This window comes from Catharus ustulatus, chromosome 3 (genome assembly GCF_009819885.2).
Source record: "Catharus ustulatus isolate bCatUst1 chromosome 3, bCatUst1.pri.v2, whole genome shotgun sequence".
NCBI lineage: Eukaryota > Metazoa > Chordata > Aves > Passeriformes > Turdidae > Catharus > Catharus ustulatus.
In genome coordinates, this window is record NC_046223.1 from 109,978,667 (window position 1) to 110,002,840 (window position 24,174).

The 24,174-nt window shown below is 42.2% G+C and overlaps 1 protein-coding gene across 1 annotated transcript in view; it reads right to left on the reverse strand.

Moving 5' to 3' along the window:
* Positions 1–5,204: 5,204 nt before the first annotated feature.
* Positions 5,205–24,174, reverse strand: part of LOC116994460 (lipid droplet-associated hydrolase) — a 111,133-nt gene continuing 92,163 nt past the window's right edge. The window contains exons 6-7 of the mRNA XM_033056173.1: positions 20,701–20,783; positions 5,205–8,336 (exon numbers count right to left, since the gene is read on the reverse strand). Coding sequence (XP_032912064.1) covers positions 8,145–8,336; positions 20,701–20,783 — 275 coding nt within the window. The 3' untranslated portion in view covers positions 5,205–8,144. The remainder of the gene's footprint in view (positions 8,337–20,700; positions 20,784–24,174) is intronic.

Sequence of the window (24,174 nt, forward strand, 5' to 3'; positions counted from 1 at the left end):
CTTGGCGTCAGGATCCCTTTATGTGGGCTCAGAATGGAGATACAGGGTGGCAGGAGCAGAGTGTAGCTGTGTCCCCACTGTGGGAGTGTGTCCTCCATGAAAACACAATGAGGAAAGGAGTTGGGAGTACCAGTTCCTGGTGGTCAGGAACCTGTGACTTTTTGTGGGAGGGGGAGAGTTTTTCTGTCTTTCCTATCTTTGAATTAATGGCTGGTAAAAGAGCGAGATTTCCACCAGGCTGGTGTGTGTGACACCTTCAATTTTGTCATAAGCAGGTTTATATCTTCCAAGACAAAACCAGCTGCATTCAGTCCTTCTAAGCTCTTTGTTCCTACTACAATGTGTTGTGAAGTACATGGAGGCGCAAAGATGTCTCTGGAAATCACTTCTGTCCTATCAGCCAATGATCTGGGTCTTCAGAAAATGACAAAAATTTGGAATTCATGCTGGTGTAACCCACTGACCATGGAACCCACTCTGTATCTTAAAGGATGATTTTTGCATCTTCACACCTCAAGAAACAAATAGCCCTGTGTCTGCTTTTCCCTGGCTGCAGTGCTCAGACAACCCCTGAATTTTCCATGTTGGAGAGGAGCAGGAGTAGGTGGGAGGGGAGGGAGCACTGGCAGGCTGATGGATGCACCATGTTTGACTCTTGCTCAATGGATGCACTAGGGTAGGAAGCTTTGGCAGCAGAGCATTTGCATGGAACCAGTATTGAGAAATCTTAAACCAAAGCCTGATCCATTCCCATTCATTGCATGGATGAAACCAGAACACACGTTTTCAATGGTTTTTCAGCAGGTTTTGCTCTCCATTTTTCTGTCATCACCACTTAATATTTCAGTGGTACGTTTTGTGGGCTCATTTTTCTGCTTTGATACTTGTGCTCATGCTTTGGGTTTTCAGGATGGGGAATGCAGAGACTTGCTGTGGTGTTTGGTGGGGGAAGGAGGGGAAGGCTGAGAGCAACAAGAGGACGTGGTGCAGTCTGTGCCTTTGGGAAGGGGACAAAGAGGGGACAGTCTGGCAGGGGTGACCCCAGTGTGAGGAGGGGACCTGCTGGGTCACACACTCAGGTGCCTTTCTGAGGGAAGGTGGGAGTGTTTGGGTCTCCCCTCTCCTTCTCTTTGTCACAACCTGTGTTGGTGCCACCACCAGAGGAATGAGACCCAGAGGCTGGGCCAAGCCTGGCCTCCCTGGGAGCTGTGGCGTTGGCGTTGACCCCAGTTTTTGGGGAGATGGTGGTGTTCCCTGTGGTGTTTCATTCATTTCCTCCATCCTGCTGTGGTGAAGAGAGGGGGAAGAAGAGTAGGGAATAAACAGGAGGCAAAGTTTAGGGCTGCTTTGCTCCCAAGCTGGTCATCCCGGGGAGCTGAGCCAGGACTGCTGAGCACCAAGGGGCTCTTAGGCGCTCAGCCAGCAGCAGCAGCAGTGTGAAACAGCATCCACAGGCCAGGAAAAGGGATGGTCACACAGGAAGGGGCCAGGCTTTGGTCCTTGAAGGTGCCAGAGTTTAGTGGGTATGTAGGAAGGGATCAGCTGGGATGGGGCATTTAGTAGGAGCAGCTCATCCTCTCCTTGCCCAGGGAGGGGGTGATCATCCTGCTTACATTGATCCCACCTGCTGTGAGTGATTAACCTTTTAGAGAAAGCTCTGAGTGCCTGAGGTGCTTCTGCAGTGCCTTTGCCAATGGAGCTCACAGCCTGAGGAGCAGACAGGGGCTGTGCCCACCTGGAGTCACCAGCTGTGTGTTGCTGTGCAGCTCCCACTGGAAAAGCTGGTGGAGATGCTGCCCCAAGGAAATGGGCACTTGTCTGTGCAGCACAGACCTGCCCTGTTCCTGGTGCTCCCTGTCTCAGCTGAAGCAGGGAGCAATGCTGATCCAGTTTGCTCAGTCCCTTTGTGTCCCACCACTGTGTGCTCTGTTTCTAGAGTCAAGTCAACACTTTCTGGAGTTCCTTTGACAAACCGAGCCTCTCTGCTGGTCAGTCGTGGTTTTATTTATATGTTCTTTTCTTTGATTAGAAAGGAAAATATCAAAAAATGAAAAAGTTTCCAATAGCTGTATTTCTAGTAGTTATGATTTTTGAAGCAATACTCATATCCCTGTGTGTGCCTCTGAACTATCCATGTATTTGTTCAGCTTTTTCAGGTCTGGGTGTGTGAAATCTCTCTAAAGAAGATAGCTCTGTACGTGATGGTGTAAATGCATTGTTTGTATGTATCTAAAGTTTAAATAGATTGTACATATGGGATTGTAAATGAACTGTAAACAGCAATCTATATTTTCTTGAATATATTATATAGCAGTATATATTTGTTAAATAAATATTCTTGTATACTCTTCAATAACCTTTTTAATATTTTGTACAGATAAGTTTATTAAATATTTTATTGATAAATAGACCTCTGCAAGACTTTCTTTTGATGACTTGTGCCTGTGTCCTAAAACTAGAGGAGCCTTTGTAAACCACCTTTATTGCCTGGGCTACTGAAGGTCTTAAACCAAAAATGAAATACCCATTCATTTTAAACTGCCTTCCAGGGCAGCCATAGGTATTTTCCAATAAATAAAGTCACAGAACAGTGAGTGTTTGTGATGGATTTATCATCAAAATGCATGTCCTTTTTCTTCCCTGTCTTTCTAAGTAGTGTTCACCTGCCAGGGTGAGAAGCTACCCAGCTCCTGCCAGCCAAACAGGATTCCTTTCACTGATTCCATCAGGACAAGAGAAGGCTCCATGGAGAGCTCATTGTGGACTTCAGTGCTTAAAGGGGGGCTTATAAAAAAAGAGGGAGAGCAACTTTTTACACAGGCAGATAGTGATAGGACAAGGGGGAATGGTTTTAAACTAAGAGAGGAGTGATCTAGATTGGATATTAGGAAGAAATTCCGTTCAGTCAGGGTGGTGCGGCACTGTAACAGGCTGTCCACAGCAGCTGTGGATGCCCATCCCTGGAAGTGTTCAAGGGCAGACTGGACTCAGTGAGGTGCTTTAGCAGAGCTCCTGCAATGGACATCACCCAAGTGCCTTGGAGACAGAGTGAAGGTAATAAGGATTATGACTCTCTCCTACAGCCCTAAGCACACAGTACTGTGAGCAGGCAGTGTGGAGTAAAGCACATTTGGAGGCATGGAGGAAGTCCTCAGGCATCAGGTATGTGCTTTAGACATAACAAACTCAGCTTTCAAGACCCAGAAGAAAGGTGGAGAACTGAACTGGAGTGAGGCATGGTCATTTCTATTCCCAGTGCACACTGAGCCCCAGACCAGGCAGGACTCACCTTTTGGTTGGCATCCTGCATCCCCACAGGTGGGGATCCTTTGGTAAAGGTTCTCTGGGGAGGGAGGCAGGAAAGGATTTCACCCCTTGCCCCCTGGCCCACTCTGTGAGCAGTTTTATAGGAATGTGCAGAACATTGAAGGGTGAGAGCAAATGATTATTCATAGGCATTGCACCAGTGTCTTCTGAAACCAGTGGGAGTGCCATTGTGTTCAATGGACGTGGGTTTTTACTCCACAGTACTGCAGACTGCTCATGTGATTGACAACATAAATAGTTAATTTATAACTGAAGAGAAATCAAAGGCACAGCAAGGACAGAGGATATGTTCAGTGTCACATGTGAATACAACAGAAGAAAATGTAAAACACTGGTAAAACAGGACATGATCTGAATTGGGGCTGGACCACTCTGATGCTTAAAATGCCGTGGGTTTACTTTGAGGGTGAAAGTACAAGTTCTTTCCTATAAGCACCAATGAGTTGCAGTACTCCCTACACGATGAGAGCATGGTAGCACTTCAAACCATTTATGTTCTGTCAATGGTCTTCCTGTGTCCTACAAGTTAGACTGGAACAGCTGAATACTTATCAAATTTTAAGGGTGTCTGTTAGGGAAGAGGAGTAGATGAGTCTTGGCGTTGGGAAAGCCTGTTTTCCCTAATTCTAAGTTATCTCATCTCATGGATTGCTCTCAATAGATGAAGCACAGTATTTCAGAGTCTTGGGGCTTTGTTGAAGATGTTCACAAAGGGGGAGAGTGGGACCCCCTCCCCCCCATTTCCTCCTTCAGTGTGAATTGCTTCAAACAGGAGGGGAAGGATCTTTGAGTGTCTGACCCTGCAGTCAGGTGCAGTCAGATGTTTTAAAACCACCCTGTATTTTATTTGCTGCAGACTGCTTTCTGCAACCCAGCTATTCTCCTGCAAGCACATTGCTGCAATAGGCAAACCCGAGGCCACTGACTATCAGCTCAAGCACTCTGGAAGAGTTTTTAATTAAATCCCTCCCTGCCTGTCCCATCTGAGCACGAATGTTAGGCTGTTCCATAACTTCTGCGTGATGCTACTGAGAGCAACGATCGCTCCTGGCAGCTGCTTGTGCTGTTACTGCTGGATCTGCTGCCTGTGCTCAACCCCCATCAGCTGCTCCAGAAATATATGCTGTTTTAATAGTTCCTGGTCACTCACAAACGCTCTCTGCATTCTTATTTTGTAAATGTGCCAGGAAAGAGAACATTTGCCTGCAAGTGAAGAGCCTCAGCAACTTATTGTGGTTGGGAGTCTGAGCATGACCTGTGACACAGAGTTAAAACAAGTCTCTTGGGTCTAGTGAGTTTATCCAAACCCAGTAATAGTTTGAGTGACTTTAAAATGATAACATTGAACATCTTGTTTAAAGTCTTTGCTGGCAATTAGCTAGACCGAAGAAAGGGATGGGGGGTGGATGCACATGTAAACCCATTTTCTGTAAAATAAATACATAAATGACCTCAGCTGCAGAGAAGAGATTATCTGCTGTGGCTCATGTATGCAATCTGTCTCCATGAGTCAAGAATCTGGTGTTTAGCTTGGAGTCCAACTCCAAATTCTTCACCATAAACACTGGGCAAGCACTCATCCAGCTTCCTGAAGGGACAAACCTCACTGATCCACACACTCTATAGCTCATTCAGAGCAGCAAACATGGAGCTGGAGGCAGCAAGGGGAAAGAGATTGATTATTTTGGAGGGGCTCTGGATAAAAATGCTTAAGCGAGTCAGGTGCCTACCACCCACGGATTTTCTGTGCACTTGGCAGATGTCTGCATCGCATGTGAAATTTGGGGTTTGGCAAGTATTTTTGTAGATTTTGTATGCATGAAGTAATAAAGGAGCTGAACTAAGGACTAAACAAGTTACCAAAACAAAGAATCAAATTACATTTTACCATAAATTTCTTTATTTTTGTTATTGGAGTTGTGTACTTTTAATAAAAGGTATCGATCTAGCAAAACACTTGCACATGAATCAAAGTCACTGCACTAGCAGGGTTACTTGTGTGGTGAGAATCAAGCACAGATGTGAATGACAGTGAGTAGGTGCTACAGCTTACAGTCAATATATTTGTGATAGGTTTTCCAAGAATTCTTAAATAGTCTAAAATAGGCAAAACCACACTGTGTTTTCATGGCAAATTGGCACATTTGGACCACAAGCACTTTTGACACTCTGCCTGGGGTGACAGTGAACACCACGGGCTTCTGAGGAGCTGGATTCTCACTGTGTGGGATCTGCTCCTCCTAGGAAATACAGCTGTGGAATCTAGGCCCGTGTGTTTTAGCAATGAATAGAGTAGCAAATTTTCAGATCTTAGCCTTACAGTAACAGCTTCTAGGAGAAAGGTAACAATTGAATCAATATGGTTTTGATAGTACTAGAGAAAATTCTTTTAAGAAAATTGTAAGGCATTCTTCTGCAGTAGATCTGGCCATCCTGACCAGACCTAATCTCAGTTTAGGTCTTAATGCAATTAGGATTTAGTATAATGGATTAACTTTTGTATAAAAGGCATACACAAGTCAAGTACAAGTATTGCTAAATTAATTCCTCATACAAAGTATACGCATAATGCACTGTAAACAACTTCATCTTGTAGGTGCTTCAGTTTCCAGGTTGTAGTAGCTGCTTGTCATCTTTGGTTAATGCAGGATTCCATCTGGTCTCAGGAGATCCAGTACAACAGCTGAACTCCCACAAAGTCTTTGTCCATTCCCTGACTCCACAAACTTCGAGGAACAAATGTTTTGTCCAACCAGATCAATGTGCAAACCAAAACATCCAAGTGAACTGTAGTTTTTATGCTGCTGACATACAAACAGGTGCACAGGTACATATATGTGTACATTAATGAATCTCCACGTACGTGCACGTCCTCCCTGGCTCTGCCCCAGGGAGCACCGCAGCCAACAGATGCAGGGAGCATCTGCCACAAGGCCATCCAACTGGGCTGATGCCAACATCTGGGGGCTATCACAGACACACACAACTATGGATTTCTACAGTGAGCACAAGGAATGTTTTGATCATGACTGAATATGGACCTGTAAAAAGATGGAAAGTCCCGTGACTCTCCAATGAGCAGAATCAGTTGCATGGGCACAGTCCCCTCACTGTGAACGTGTCTGGTTCCTCCCCATGCTGCTGAAGCTGTGTTCCCAACATTCCTGCCCCACTCATCAGTACCATTTCATTACGTGGCAGTGTAATTGGAAAATCCACTGGCTAGTCTCAAAAGCTAAACCAGTTTCTGATACAGAGAAGGTCACTTAAATCCAGTCTGCAGGTTTGAAAACTAGTCCAGAATATCCAGGAACTGAACTCTATTACAAGTTGCTCTAAATATTAGTGAAAGGTTCAAGGGGGGTTTAGAGAGCAGTGGAAGGGGTGTGTATAATCATGTAAGAAAACCAAGCAATTAATTGATCTTTCTGCATCCCAGAGAACACTCTCCAATATCATTCTCACACGTATCAAAACTGGTAATAAATCATGTAAGTTAGATACTCAATGCATCATCTAAATTCATCTGTTTGCAAGGGCAGGACCTCCCCTGACTATACTCTGTAGTGTTTTGCTTATTTATAAATGTCTTTATGAACTCCACAGGGAGACTATTTCACAGGTTCATGGCTAGAAAGCTTTTCCTGATTACACTTGGCTCCATTCCACTTACTTGCAATATTTTCATTTCTAGCTATTCCCTCTAACTTCTTTTGTTATCACAACTGGTGGGATGCTTTTTTCTATTTTTTTTTTCCATCTGTAAAGGAAAGGGTTCACCAAATGTGAGGAACAGGAACATGTCAGCACCATGCAAGGGTCTGGTTCTCAACAGTAACGTTCATGCCATGTCACGGTGCAGCCGTGGCACAGTAACAGATGTTTTCTGATGGTGAACTTACCTAATTTGTGGCTTGGCAGAAAATTTCATACTTCAGTCCTTAGAGCAAAGAACTGAAATTTAGACATGCATCAAAAGTGGTTTAATTCTTTAGAGCTGCTGAGCAAGCACTGTTTTCATGGACTTCATTAGGAGGGCTAGGCCACCTAGAAGTTGTTACACATGGATTCTGCAATCCATTTTAACTTTTAAATACTGGCATTTTTGACCAGTGTTCTTTCCCTTCTCTACAGTTGATTGAAAAATGAAACACTTGGCCACGTTCCAGGTAAGAGATCCTTATGTATTCCCTTGCTGAGCAGCCACAGATACCTTACAGCATTTCTAATACCCTGTGGAGCCCTGGCAGTGCCCCAAACCCCTGGTGAGACTTGGAGAAACTGCACACCTGATCTAAACATCTTCCCTGAACTCATCCCAAACTCAGCCTGACCACCAAGCCCCTCTGACCCAGAGGAGACAAGGTCAGGGCTGTGCAGGGCCTTGGGCTGCTCTGGCTGCCCTGCACCTGGCTAACAGGGATGGGTGAGACACGAGGAGAGGGCCAGGCCTTTCACAGCGTGCCAGGATCCACTGCCAGGATCCAACCACATCCCAACACTTCTCCAGCAGAGAGTGGGGTGGTAGTAGCTCAGGTACAGTTGTATCAGAGTGCCAGCAGACAATAAATATTCCACCCTTGCCAAGTCTTCCCGAGTCCTGAAGACTCAGGATGAAACTACATAAGCACTGAGTCAATAAAACTATACTTTGGACCAGCCAGACTCTCTTTAACTTTCTCTAAAACATCTCAATAGAAAACAAGCCATAATCTATAGTAAACAGAAAAAAAAAATAAGACAGATTCTCTCACAATAAAAATTTACACGTTCACAAAATAATTACATCGTTTTCTTGTTGGTGAGTGAATTAGTGTTTATAATTTGGTCAGATCATCCTGTAGCCAGTCTGTGATCATGGCAGCCATCTCCTTGCTGGCGTCGAGCACGAAGGCGTGGCGCAGCCCCTTCTCACACAGCCGAATGTCCCCGTCTGGAAAATCCATTTTGATCTCATCGTAGTAGTGCTGGGGGCACCAGCGGTCTCCAGTTCCATAGTAAAAAATCAGCTAGAAAGAACAGCATATCAAATAATCAGTGTGGAAAGTTACTGGTGGAGCAACCAATACAAACATTTGGAATTAAGTAAGGTATGTGGGGAATAGCAGATTGGTATTTCTTATTTGTTTCCAGGTCTGCAGGTGCGATGAAGACAATTAAATGCTCTGCACCTCAGTTTCTGCACCTGCAAAACTGTAGAACACAATATAGGCTTAACTCTGAAAACAGAAATCTGCTGTGAAAGCCTGGCTGACTTAGTAAATTTCTTATTATGGCTAAAAACATCGAGTTGTCCATGGAGCCCAGCCCCAGGCACATTTTCACTTACATCACTTAGCTCAAACTCCCATCCAGCCTGACCTTAAACGTTTTCAGGGATGGGGCATCCACCACCTCTCTGGGCAGTGCCAGTGTCTCACCACCCCCATTGTAAAAACACTTCCCCCTTATGGCTAGTCTGAAGTGATCCTCTTTCAGTTTAAAACTACTGTCCCTTGTCCTATTGCAACAGGCCTTGATAAAAATTTTGTCTCGTTTCTCTCACAGGCGCCCTTTAGGTACTGGAAGGTGCTCTGAAGTATCCCTGGAGCCTTCCCTTCTCCAGGTTGAACTGTCCCAACTCTCCATCTTATCCTTGTGAAGTGCTGCCTGTGTGGACTGCAGGCACTTCCCAGAGACCAACAAACAACTTTGTTTTGGGTTGTAACATGGAGCTGAAATTCTGCAAAAGTCCATTTTGTTTTGATCTTGTCCAAATACCCTCGGCTGATGACATACATGAAACAGGTGGTGCCTGCTCTAGAGCCCACCTAAACACTGAAGTAGTAAATTCCAAGAAAATACCATATTCAGGGAAGTGTCTTTTCTCTCGGTTAGAAATAGTGAATGTCATGTTTCCCCAAGTCATTTTCATAATTTGTCCCCATTTTCATCTCGACTTTGCATGCTATAGCTATGCTTTTCAATTTCTATAAAGTATATGAGGGGAAAGTATTTTTCTGGGAGAGAGTAAAAGCCTATGGATTTCAGACTGTACAAGAACAAGATTAATGAGGAGCACTCTTCATACTAAAATGTTTGAATGCAGGTACCAGAAGGATGCTGACTGCTCAACACATCACACACACAGCTTGGCCCAATTCCATCATTTGCATTTGTTTCATATTTCATTTCTGTACTTCAGTGAATAATTGAGCAATGCTAACATAAATTAGGGGACAAGAAGTTTTCCTTTCATCACAAGTATCTTCAATTCCATCATTTTTGTAGCCATGTGGAATATAAATAAATGGACCCACTGGGGTAGAGGTGGGCTAAGAGCCCAGTCTGCATTTCACAAACTATTGCACGTTTTTGTCTAACTCACTTTTGTCTTGTTGAAGTTTCCCCAAATCTTGTACATGATTGACTATTGGCTGTATCCAAAATACAATATCTCAGTTGCACAGACACCAATCCCAGTTATATTTATATTTATATTTATGTGCAAAACATAGAACATAAACCATCCCATGTTAACAAACATTATTGGTTTCCTTTGTCACTCATTACTTGCTGAAAACAAGGTGTGTTGTTCGCTTCTAGCCTTCAATTCATCAGTCACAAGATATCACACTAGCAAAAGTTCTTCAGAAAAGCCAATGTAAAATGTCCAGATGCATTCAGGACTTTTGGAAGCAATGAACAAATTATGTTTAACCCTGGCTCCATTACCAACAGATACAGAAATAAAGTTTACAAAACTGAGGGGGGGAAAGCAATGGAGCAGCTCCAGTTTAATGGAGTAGTCCTTGAAATGGTTAGATTTTTCAAAAGGCAAGTCACAGAGACTCATCACATGATCATCTAGAAAAAGATGAAAAGCCATTTACACTTAGAAAGGTGGATAAAATACTTGGCTTAGTCTGCATGGACTGTGAAATGGGCTGTTCTCCAGGTAGGGTTGTAAACTTGAGAACTCACAGATTTGAAAATGCCTAAATAGAAGATTTATGTGCATTCTTAGCTTACCCCTGGTATATTTGCATTACAGTTTAATCTTTCACTGCATGATCCAAAGGATCCTTGACTCAATGCACTGACAGGATGACATTCAGCTGATGAGCTGCTATTTGAGAGTACTTTTCATTTTAAATTCTGTGTGCGGTCTGAGGATTTATTTACTACATATTTCATGGTTTACAGACAGGATTTATTTTCTTTATGCTTTGCATTCCTCTGGCATGCACTACTACGGGATTCACATACTCACATTTATTAATTTAGTTTTGAAACACCTTAGTGGCAATTTCTATCTTCATTTTGCAGGTGGGGAGCACAGAAATTAATGTCAAACTACATTTATTAATTTGAAAGCAGTGTAGAGTGAAACACCTCGAGCTGGTTTTCCAGCGTGTGCAGCATTACACAGTATTGACTATACTCAAAGGACAGCACTCCTGGACTGCACTTGCAGGTGTTCTGAAACACTGTTTATCTGTCTGTAATACACATTTCAAGGTCTTACATCAGATATTCAGAAAAATGAGAACAAACTTTGACTATCTATGAAAAATATTGATGATTTCACGAGGAGCCCATTCTCTTTAAAGTTTAGATACCTTTACCATGAACTTATTCACTTTTATTTCAATAGGTATTTTACCCCTTCTGCCACAGATGAGGTAGGACTTCTGCATGCTGCTGCCTCCTTCATTATACAGCTCTTTTGATTAACAAAAGAAGAAAACGGAAAAGGGATGTTTTGATGAAAGATCAGTGCTGAATACTTACACAAAAGGTGTCTGAATTGAGGCCAGTGCTCCTCAACTGTGAAATGTTTGGTAATGCAACTGGTTTTAGCAGAACTTGTGTGTACAGTCTGGTGGGCTTTGAGGAGGTAAACCAAACCCCAGGTATTTCACAAGTAGCACCTACAAGCACTGCCAACAGTGTCAACACCTCTGAATTTGCTGCTTTAGGCCTCTGCTCCTTAAGGTCATGGTGCAATTAAAAGAAGCAGCACTGTCAGCTTCTGGCCAGAGGAATATGGGACACCTTCCTGCTGGTGTCACACTGGAGGGGTCCAGCACAGAAATTAATGATTTAGTTTGAAAATCTATGGTGTGTTTTTGAAGCAAATCTCCAGTTTGTCCATATTTATCATACTTTGGTTACCATACTTTGGACCACAGGGAGTTCTTGCAACTGAAACTAAAGCAGAGTCTCTTCAGGATCACACTTAAAAAGCTCCAGTCACCAATGGACCAGATTGGTCCATGGGACCAGACAACTGTTGGCCAAAGTGATAACCCTCTCAGGTACCTCCACTGGGAACATCAGGTCCTCACCACTTACTATCCATCTCTGCAAATTCCCTTCTATTGTTCTGCTTTGGTTCTTAAGGTAAACACAGTAAATAGCATCTGCTAAGAACAGGAACAATAGTATTTTGGAAATTTAGATTGCAATCCAAGCAGAAGAGGACAGAACTTTTACCAGCTACTGGTCTTGTTTTCCAGTCATGTGTCCACTCTTTAAAGGTATGACTTCTTTTATCTTGTCCCTTTCTGGTCTCAAGACTGCCCTACATCCCCTTTGGTTCTTTATTTCAGTTCTATTCTCCTTATCTCATTATTTAAAATTCCTACTACTTCTGTTTCTTGTTCTAGTCCCACATTCTTGCCCTCAAAAGTCCAAATGTTAGTCTCCTGGGTCATCCATCTTGTCTTGAGTCTCAATTCCAGCTCTGCTCCCAGAGCTGTTCCTCAAGCATCTCTGAGAGTATCAGCGGTTCCTGTGAGCAGGGCTGGCTTCAGTTCAGCATAAAAACATCCACACACAGGTCACTGTATTGTGGTGTTTACCTGTGTACCAGGCATCCCCATTTCCACCACACATTCAGAAAGATGGCCTTGCTTGGGTAGCTCCAATCCAGCATCTCATATAGCACCACAAGCCTTCCTCTGGCCAAACAAACAGAGCCTTTGGTTCTTCCTGACTCTTCCTCCTCCTCTCTGTCTGCTGCTCCCTCACTAGTTCTTTACCAGCTCAGCACCTGTCTCCTCTACACTGGAATGAGAAGCCACCTTCTCCAAGCTAGGAACTGCTACCATGAGAAAACAATGCACTTCCCCTCAGCTTTATTTCTGTAGACATTGTAAAGTCCTTCTGATTGAAATAAAACCAGTCAAGGTAGGACAGACACCTGTGTCGTATGTGCAACTAAATAAGGTTTGGCTCTGTTATAACCAACTAAGAACAGTTTTTAAACAGAAGATTTGGGGATGCTGAAGTCGTTTTGCCTGCTTATTTCATGTGCAGGTGTCGGTGTGTGCGTTGTGTCCATGTGCCCATGCCTGCACATCCAAAATTTCAACAGAAGTGCTTTTTTAATTGCAGAAATGTTTTCAAAATGCTTCTTTATTACTGGATTATGAGAAAGAGCAAGACTGCAATCAAGGTGTAAATTTTCCAGATGTTGGTACAGGGCCTAGGAAACCTGACAGCTACTTGACTGCTATTTGTGAAACTGAGGATCTCCTTTTGAGTAACAAAATGTACCTGCTCTTTGCTTGTGTCACACACAGACATGATATATACAGACTTTAAAATGTCACCCTCTTTCCTAATACATAAGCAGTATAATTTTAGATATATTTAAAGAAAATTTTCCAGAATCCATCTTCCCATCTTAATTTTAACATCAGGAGGTTTGCTATTGCAGCAGGCAGGCAGGAATAATTAACAAACCATGTGTAACCAGAGGCACATGGGATCTCCATTAATGTAGGGAACACTGGCATGCACTGTATGGCCTGCATGGATCTGTAAAATGCATATTTTCCTGTGGATGGTGGATGGCTGTAAAGACATCCTGAGTCAGCACAACCACTGCACCAGCAATGGAAAGCTGCTGCCAATCCAAGCATTCAGAAATAATGAGTCAGGCCCCCAAAATAATTAGCCTAGCTTAAAGATAAACAGATTTGCAAAACAATAAATAGGAAGTTCTTTCTGCTTTTGCTCTGGGCTTAAACTTTCCAATATTTGCATTTTTTTAAACTTTTCTGCCACGAGGGTGAGAGTATTATCTTTTATTCTTTTGCAATATTGAATGGTGAAACTTCCAGGTATTCCTGACTCAGAAGGGAAATGGCAGCTACCACTGGACAAGACAAAGACTTTATGATTCCTGATGCAATATCCTGCTTGCTCTTAGTGACTAAAACGTGTCCTCCTTCGGGATCTGCTGTTGAGGGCACAGTGAAGGGACATGGGCTGTCTTTGCCAGCCATTTCAATGCTGCATTTGAAATAGTTATGCAATTTCTAAACTTCAAGTAGCTTTAAAGTAACAGCAGTATTCTTAGATGATGATTTACCATTAAATGGCTCAGAAGCATTTTCAGCCTTAGCTTCTGTAAAATAAAACACAAGTGCAAATAGGGTTCTGTCAGCCTTGTACCCTGTAATATGGTGTGTGTACTCTGACACTGCACAATGATGGCAGCTGCTAAGTAAACATCAGCACAATCTGAGATTTGTATCAACAGGATGTTTACATTTTAAAGAGTTTCTAAGAAAATAATAAAGATTTCCTGCAGTTGACTCCATTGGCACTTGTTATAGTATGTATGACAGTTCACAGAAGTAATTACAGAGAGATTTCTTTTCTGCTGCTTCTGCAACTGTCATAGACCATCACTGAAAAACAAATAAAAAAGGTTAAAATATATTAATTGATTTTTTTTTCTATCTCTCAGGAATTTGGTGCATGTTACAATAACTTTAGGATCTTACTACATAGGCAGGCACCACTCCAGCTGATGGCCAAGAGTGAAGGACTGATCTCTGTGGATATAAAGGACTGGCACACATGCAATAGCAGGACTGCACCAGTGTCCTTGCTGAAATCCTTGTCTCTGATACATTCACATTTTATCAGAATTACTCCCCCACGCCTTCACTGGCTGCCCCAGCAGCTTCTCTCTGGGTGGCATCTCTTGACAGTAACCAGCCAGCAGTTTTATTTGCTTCTGGATGAAAATTAGTTTAAAAGGCATTATCCCAGAATTAATTTTAGTTTCAACCAAGGTTTATAGAAAATTACTTAGCTTCTTTGGAATTATGAAAGTGTCTCCACCTTATCCTGCCAAAAGAATAGGATAAATGACACGGGAACAGACTGTTTTGGGACATACTTTAAAAAAATTTGCTTCAGTTATACTCTGGCTTCTAGGAATTCAAAGAGCTGGCATTGCCCTAGGAAGCCCTAAATGCTTTGGGATATGGTTCTCTGAGATACCATCTCATTCCCTCATGATCCTGCCATGGTTGAGACCAGACAGTTTGATGGTAAGGTCCTGGGAACTTGCTTCTCAGCTTGTTTTACCAGAACTGGGTTTTCTCAGCTTTCCAAGGGCAGTGTGAAACCAAATGTTCTCAGCTGGACAGTTCTGAGAAGAGGCAGCTGACAATCTGGGGTCCAGGATGCTCTTTTTAAATGCCACCCCATAGGACTTGTACCAAAGGTGTAATGGGTGCTTCAAGTGCTTGTGAGGAGTTTATCTAACATAATGGTGGCCAGTGTTGTAAAACCAGCATAAATAAAACCAGCTTCTCTGTCTGAAAAGAGGTGGAGAAACATTTTACTATCAGAAGAATTAGGATACAATGGGCCTGATGTAGTGGCTACTTTGCCTGTAACTCCAGATGTGTGAGTGCTCTCTCTCCCCAGCGTCAGGTACGGTGATGTACACAGTTTTCATGCCTTTATCAGTGTCGAGACTTGGTAAACTGAGAAAAGGAAAAGGGCTTCTCTTTAACTCTGGTGCAGTTTATTATCAATGCTGCTCTGCACAAAGACCCATGAGATCCAGAGAGGCCACTTTTATTTCCACTTTCTCACAGATAATGATGGGTCAAACTCAATGCCAAGTAAAACTGTGCTTTTAAAAAGGATGCAGAGGATATATCAACAAATCAGGGTGATTAACTTATTTATATTATCTATGTTACTTTTAAAGACTTAAAAGCATTTTGAGGGTACATTTTTAGATGTGTCAGGAACATGAATATTTCAGAAGTCAAGTCTGTGTAAATACCAAAATAAAAACAAACAGACCTGAAACCACTATTTAAGCAATACTACTGCTGGGACAGAGCCTTCCAACTGTATTTACTGCAAACAGTTTTCCTCTCTGAGTATCAGCCTGACACTATCCACATTCAGTGGGACTTTATGTAAGGTAAATCAGTCAAATCTCTCTTGTAACAGCAGGATAAGCATCTGGCTGTAAAAGGCAACGTTTCCCAGTGGTATACACAGTAGGAGGTAAGAAATAAAGGGGTAGTAAGGGGTCAGTGGTAACTTTTAAATTTCCTCAGAAGGCTGGGGAAATATTGGTCTCTTTGCTCATTGTGTGCAGCACACACCTTACACCCACCCCAAGAATTTTGGAAATTCTTGTCATCACTTCTTTACTAGAATACCACACAGCAAAAATGATGGTAACAGGCGCTCAGTTACAGAGTGAATGAAATATCACAGGTAAGTATATTGTGGTACATGGACTTTTTAAAATGCTCACTGGGATCCTTTTCCACCAAGGAGAGAAGCTGCTGATCCCTGATTAGGCATTCTGGGCACTTCAAAGAGAAGGTGGTTCTTGTGGTTAAATGACACAGGCACCAAAATCCCCAAGCACATGTGCAACTTCCCTGGCTTCAACTCTGCACCTCCAGGGAGCACAGGCCAAAAAGGATGTGAGACCAGCCAAAAAAAGAGGTGTTCTTGGCTAGAGAGAACACTTTGCACCTATTTAAAAAGAGTGTTTGGAAGGTTTTTCACAAATGTAGGCAAGCACCTCACTCAGGCTGTGGGCAGGCGAAGTATTTGTAGCATTCTTTTAAGCACGTATCTTCAGATCATGCTCCTGTCACTGGGAATAATTACTAACCCCGTGGATGTCTACAGAGACTCAAATGAAAACACTGGGCAACATCAAAACAGCTGCTTCAGGGAATCAAAATAACTCTTGGTTGCTTAGTTGTAAAAAATTTCTCCAGCAAGGACAATTTTGCAAAAGAAAAGTCTAGCACTTCTCTGTGGAAAGGAAATGCTTCACTCTTCAGCCTTTTTTCTAAATCTCTGCATGTCACTGTTTAGGTGATGCTGTAGGAGAACACATTATCTATGATATCATTGGTGTGATATAAACTTGCACTGCTTTAAATTCTAAATACACCATTGGAATAAGCACAAAGTAGTAAACATAGACTTCATTAATTCATTAATTGTATTTCTTCCCTACTTAACCATCTATACATGGGTGGTTTAAGCCACCTACAATACAAACTTCTACAGTTTGAATGAAAACAGGTTAATGCATTGATAAGTCTCCAGTTTATACCTTTCTTCTCAGACAACAGGTTGTTGCTTTTTTCATCTTTATATCTCTACTTCAGATGTTTCCTGTCCTTTTCCTTAGGCAATCAATGCAACTGCTACACCAGCCCACTGGCAAAAAACTCAAGGAATGTATGAATGTATTTGGTTTAACAGTTGGAGGAGATGGTTTATGATCTTTAAAAATTACGAACCACTACAAAAGTTCACTGATTCAAGAATTCCTGAAGCCTGTGGAAGCTCTTCAATGGATTTAAAAGGGCTTTGGAACATTTCAAAATAGGACTACTGCGTATTGCACATGGACTAATGAACCAGATACCTCTCAATAAATACAAAATCTGAGGAGTGATTATTTTAAGACAATTTCCTCCATAAGCAACCCAGTTTTACCCTTTCATGTAATTATCTTCTTGATTTATATAAGGTTATATTTATTATAACAGGTTTATAATGCTTAGGAAAAAAGTCAATAAGGCTAAGTCTTAAAAGAGAGCAATGAACAGGGCATGATGCAAACTTAAAAAGCTGAGTGCTGTAGAGAATCTCTATAAGGAAATATCATTGTCCATTACAGGCATGCCACTGAATGCCCAACATATCCATTTTCCTGTGTCTTTTAACTTTTTCTAAAATGCTGTTTGTAAAAGCTCCATGATGGTCAGTGCTGATCCACCTTTTAAGAACATGGAATTACACCCACTTCCTTTTGTGCAGGAATTACAATAAACTTCCTCTAGTTCAGTAGTATCTTTGCCTCCAGCTTCTGTTAGGAAAGGGAGTTGGTGTTATTACAGTGAAAGAACGTAGGTAGCTCAGCAGCTTTAGACATGATCAGCTAATAATTAACCTCCAGAGCTGAGGAAATCTTTTATCAGTATCCCTTACCTTATTTGTTTGGATTTTCTGTTTTATCACAACCCCCCATGTCACTGCAACATGAAGCTCAAATTCCTGGACATCCATGTACTGCTTGATCTCCACAAACAGTTTTACACAATATTTCAAAGGCTCTATCATGTATTACTTCGTTAGAAGACAGGTCTCCATCCTCCTCATACAGTTCCACTGCTATTTCATGTGCACAACTGCTGACTTTAAAAGAGTTTAAGTGAAAAACCTCACTTAATTATCCAAACAATATTCCAGCTTCCATTCTTTCAACATAAATCCAAGCAATTAACTTTGTTAGACTAAGAATCTGCAGTCTGGTGATAAAATTTCTCCTAGCTAGTATTAATTATAGTTAAACCTGGACATGGAAAGATTGGAATAATTTTTTGTCTCTTCTTTCAGATCAAAGAATGCAAATAAGATCCAGAAATAACTTTTCTATTCCACAGCAGCTGGCAAAGTCAGGTGTTAAGATTGGCTTTTACCATATGATCACAGCGACTACTAAACAGTATAAATTTTTTGAAGTAACAGCTTGCCAGTTCTATAGCAACTTGGACTATAGTTCCTGTTTTTATAAACTTCCAACCTTTATAAGTTAAGCCCATTTTTATTGTCAATACTCTTCAAATTTAACATAATGCCAACTGAAAATTTTTCCCTTAATTCTTACATTCCCAGAAGTTACTAGAAGATTGAAAAAAGAGAAGCATTTAGCTTCACTTTTAGACCTGTTTTTTCTTCAGTTTGCTAATGCTTATAAGCTTGGTTTAGTTTTTTGTTTTCTTGAGTGTGTTTGCCACAAATGTATGAGGACATAGAAGAATCAATAAAAGAAAGTTAACACAGGTTTAAAACAGCTCCTGCCTGCCAAGGCCATGCTTAGATTGACAGAGTCAACAAAAGCACAGATTGAGCAGACTAGGACACCTGCAAACTCTTACTGTTGGCTATGGCCTTCACTCAGTACAAGAAACCAGATTTTTTGTAATGTGAAGCATCTGAGAGACCACCTGAAGTCACTGGAGCTGCAGCTGATTGTCACCACCACCATCCCACCCAACAAAGCATTTCTGCTTAACTGGAAGCATGTGCTTGTGATTAACATTTCCACAAGCACCTGGAGTCCTGCTCCTGCACTCTTCACTTTGTACCCTGGCCAACACAGGGACCTGCAGTCCCACCCTTCAGGGCACTGGCAGCTCTCACCAGCCTTGCCTGGCCCCCAGCCCACACTCCCTGCACGGGGCTCCAAGGTCTCCAGCTCTGTCCTTCTTTATTCTCAGCCTCCCAAGCTACACTGTGGAGTGGCTCCAGCCCTGGCCCCGTGTCCCAGACCAACATCAGATCTACACTGCACACAGCTTGACACCTGGATGGCTCCCACCCTGCAGCTTCCCTTCTGCCATGCCTTTGGCAATCACTCCCGGATAGACTTTGCACCCACATGGTAGCCTTGTCTCCACTCCTGTCTCTGCCCTGTCCTCTTCTGCTCCTGACTGGATTCTCTGGAGGGATGCAGAACCTGTTTCATTGCTTTCCCTTGTTTGGGACAATCAGTAGACCATGCTCTGCTCAGACCGTGCTCTCCTGCTTGGAGAGGGCACTACCCGTGTGGGTTCAGCCTTGGCTCGTGGTTTAGGGAACAGGCAGACCCTCCAGCTCCCTGACACTTGGAGGAGTGATTCAGTCAATAAAATCAACCATTTTCCTTGAATTCACTGGGCTTTGGATCAACCCATGGAAAATTTTGTTTAAGACAATGGGAGTATTTGCAGTCTGCAAGATAAACCCTTCAGTCTCTTCACTGAGATTCCCCACCAACCACAGAACCTTGAGTGCCCTGCAACAAAAATGAGAAAACCCAGGCATGCCAGGTACAGTGCAGGGATCCCTGTTAACATGTGCTACTTCAGCTCCTTTAAAATATGAACATACCTTTCAAAGTGCCGAGAAGGCAAATGGGCTAAATAAAAAATAAGTCTATTTTCAGCCACAGAAAGAAAGACGGCTTTGTGAAATGAACTTTGAACTTTATACCATTTCTATTTAAAAGGCACAGAGTAATTTTACAGAGATCTAGGACCTCTGTCCTAGAAAACTCCATTCTTTGAGGAAAATCTCTTCCAGTGCAAAGGGCTAGAATCGTTTTTCCAGCAAAAAGACAGGGATGATACAAAAAAATGGACAGAGGGAAGGGGATACAGTAGAATATGATATACTGATTATCTACTCCCACAGAGGCTATCTCAATAGAAGTTTATTAAATGTGACAGTTTTCTGGCTCATAAGCCATCTGGAATTGTCTGGCCATGGTCACTCTATTAAAATATCTCAGTCTCCAAAACATGGTGACCACAGGGTGACCACACCAGAACTCCAATTAGAACAGTTCCTGGCCTGTGCCAACCCTTGAGCCGTGACTGGGAAAATGCGATTGGTCCAGATAAGAACTTTACAGAATCTCTTTCAACAATAAATCCGTACAGACAAGAAAGCTCAGTGCGAGAAAGGTTCCTGAAATGAATTAATGCACCTGTAGAGCAGTAGCTCCAGCCTCTGAGGAATTTCTCTTACACTACAGTCCAATGACTGAAATGATGGAGCCCTAATTTTGCTGACTCTTCTCTGTTCCATTTTGAAGCCTTGGAGGACTGAGCCTGCAGAATCCCATCATAATAATGACACTCCACAGCCCAGAGGATAAATAATATTCTTGAACCGTCCAGCAGCAAAGCCAGAGTATTTGGTTCATCAGTCCCTCTGATCAGAACCCAGGTAACTACAGACCCCACTGGGAGCCACACCTCATGCCCAGCCAGAACACAGACTGCTTCTCTTCCACAAGGAAAACAAATCAGATGGATTGGCACATCTCATAGTGACCAATGCCACATCTGCAAAGGTGTGCATCAACACACTTTAAGGATGAGTGACTCCTTTAATGGCTTCTCCAAAGGTAACGGAATGACACTCATAAAAAAGCAGAATCGGGACTGCTGAAATTCTGGTTTTGCACAAATATAACTGGGTGTAACATCTCATGCATGTGGGCTTCCTTCCTTTGAAAACTGAGGATTAAACAGTTACCTTCTTTAAATTTTGCTTTATGGTTGTACTGTCTCTTTCCACCACCTTCATCATTTCTTGGCTTGCCATGTACAAGATGTTGGCTGCAGAAAAAGAAACAGGCAATAATGTCAATCATAGCAAAACTGTTAGAAACAACAATACAGGCACAACTCCACAAAAAAGCAGAGCAGCTAGAGCAGTCATCACCTTGATAATCCCATGAAAAGAATGCCACTGACAGAAAGAGTAGAGTTTACCTCACCTAAGCAAATGATTAAAAAGGCATACAGACTGAACTAAGTCACCTCCTATTAATTAATTCTATAATTAATGGAAAGGGAAAGGATCTTTGGATTGTAACTCTATCCATCTATCCTACAGCCTTCCAGATCAGCCTGTGGTGATGACTCTCTCTGTCCTGACCAGAGAAAGAACTCTAAGCTTACATTACATGCTTTTAGAAAGGTAAAGGTCAGTATGAAAATCCCCTATGGGTTTTCAAGACTGGGCTTTAAATACAAAGCATACATTACAAGGCATAAATAATCAGTAAATGATTAAATTATTGACATCTCAATATGCAAGTCATTCAAACATTCAACACAACAAACAATAAAAACAATGGCAACTAGAAATATGTGGCTGTCCTCCATGAAACTGATGGTACCTGTCCAGTCAGGACTGGACTGGACACCAAATGTCTAAGCCTTAGCTTTCTGGAATGTAAAATATTAAAAATAGTTTAGTGAAATTAATTTTGAGTTGATCTGCAAGATACTGTCTCAGAAACATAAATGATTGAGTTTAACATTTGAACAGCTAACTAATTTTATGAAGTCTTGAGTTCAGGCATGTCCCTTGTATGTTAAACAGCAATGGGAACTAAGCACTTCTGAGAAGTGGGTTGGTTTGTCTGGATGCCTAAATATTCACCAATTTAAACATTCTGACACAGAAGGATCACACTGTGTCCACCTAGCCTGACTTCTCATACAACAGAACCTACAGAAGCTCAACATACAGTCCGAAACCTGGCTTTGAACAAGCACTGTAGATTATGAATTCTGCTGCCAGAATAAACCTCATGTATTCAAATGCAGAATCAAGAGTTACTCCATGCATTATGTTACCAGAATATGAGAGGATCTTCAAAGGGTGTTTTAATAAGGGCTATCAATTTCTGTCATCATCATGCTGTACTGAAGAAATGTGAAGCTAGCCAAAGAATTAGCACTTCTTTTATCTCTTTTTTGGACCAGTCAGCTTAGCAGGCTAATAAAATGGCCAAGCCTCCCCTGACCTCTGATCACAGAGACATTCATAACCTATATGTGGAAATAAATGACAATATTCTACTTTCTCATCAGTTTGCAAAACCAATGTGGCTAAATTATACAAAAGCACTTCAATTTCTAGGTCTCAGAATGACTGAAAGTATTTTAAGATACTAAATCCTCTCCTGAAAAACAGGAGAAAATTGAAAGATTCTGATAATTTTTAAAATCTAAACCAATGAAGTTTTGTGCGCAAGTAGTTAATGACAGTGTTGGATCTGATGCTGCTTTGAGACAGGAGTAAAACATTCTCACACTGTGAGATAGGGGAGGAAATGGCAATCACACAGGTCTTTGGTGGTGACCAAAACATGGAGCTGGCTGAATTCCAGCAGTGCTCTAAGGAAACAGAATGCCACCAGAGAGATGAGTGATGGCACTGGAGATCAAATGTTAATAGACAAAGCCAGTGCTCCTAAATGAAAAGAAAGTAAAATCCTAGAAAGTAATATCTACTTCTGAGCCAGCCAAAGCAGATGCAGTTCAGTTATAGGCCTGCAGAGCTCTGCCTTCTTCAATCAAACACTGAATGCAGCTCGTGCAAGTTCTTCCTTTCCTTGACAAGATGAAAGGGCTGTCATAGACAATCCAACAAATTTCCTGGTCCCATCCTGCTCTGCTGTGAAAAGGAGTCTCTGTGCAGTTTCATGTCTAGCAATCCAGTCATCCAAGCCTGTGGTGCAGCTGGTCTGTGCATTTACACACTGCTGAGTTCATGTCCTGACACTGGTTGTTGCCTTCTCAAGCCAGCTCCAAACTGATGAATCACACATCTTGTTTTTAGAAAGACAAGCATCTTTGAATGCATCTTCAAAAATCATCTAGGAAAAACTTAAATAAGAGATAGGAAAGACAACTGGAACAAGTCCAGAGGAGAGTCACTAAACTGACCACAGGGCTGGAGCACCTCTCCCATGAGGACAGGCTGACAGACTTGGGGCTGCTCAGCCTAAATGAGACAAAGATTTGGGGAGGCTTTATAGCACTTTCCAGTATCCAAGGGTCTGCAAGAGAGACGGAGAGAATTCTCAGAAGGGCATGGAGTAACAGGACAAGAGGCAATGGCCTTAAGCTCAAAGAGAGCAGGTTTAGATTGGATATTAGGAAGAAATTCTTTATTGTTAGGGTGGTGAGGCCCAAGCACAGGCTGCCCAGAGAAGCTGTGGTTGCCCCCTTCCTGGAAGTGTTCAAGGCCAGGTTGGATAGGGCTTTGAACAACCAAGTCTAGTGAAAGGTGTCCCTATCCATGGCAGGGGAGTTAGAACTGGATGATCTTTAAGGTTCTTTCCAACCAAAACCAATCTGTGAGTCCATAATGAGGAATTCCACAGGCATGTAATTAATTTCAGATCGAGTCCCGTTTCTATCATGTAACTCCATGACTAGGGCTCAGAATTATTACCTACAACTGAAGGTGTTTGCCAAAAGCCCTGCTCTGTGTCAGAAGGCAAGATGTGGAGAGCAGCCCTTGCTACTCTGAGTGCTGGTGCTTCAGGTGACCAAGGTGGCTCACTGGATTTAGAAGATTTCACAAAGCACCTGACAGATTCAACACTCCTGGGACTCTGCAGGCAGCTCTCCACCCCCGGTTCAGTCCCACAGTGGGAACAGTAAGCACTGCCTGCTGCCCTTCTCCCACCTTCCTGGTTCCTCTGTCCTACCTCCTGTTCTCAGTGTGGTCTGCTCCTAGTTCTGGGTGGCCTGTGTGATTTTTTCAAAAAATTATAACAATTGAATTGGAGTTCACACACCTAGTAAACTGAGATTAGTCACAGATACTAAAAGTAAAAACGTAAGACAGCAAAGGCAATAAGGGTAGTACTTCAAAAGGAAATGTCTCTGCAGGTTTGGGTACTGTGCAAGAAAGGGTACCAGGAAGGCAGGATTAAGCTAAACCGGATGAACAGCAAGGTTCAAGAGTCTATTTCAACCAAACAGGAATCCTTCAAATTTTGGAAACATGATCCTAGGGAAACCAATAAACAGGAACTTAAACTTCAGCAGGCATTAAGTAAGAGGAAATTGCAAAGAGCAGAAGTAGGTTTCCAAGAACAAACATTAAAGGATTTAAAAATAAACAATAAAATATTCCTTAGGTTTATCAGAAACAAGAGGCCTACAACAGAATTTGTACAGGCTAAGGGAGCAACTAAAGAAG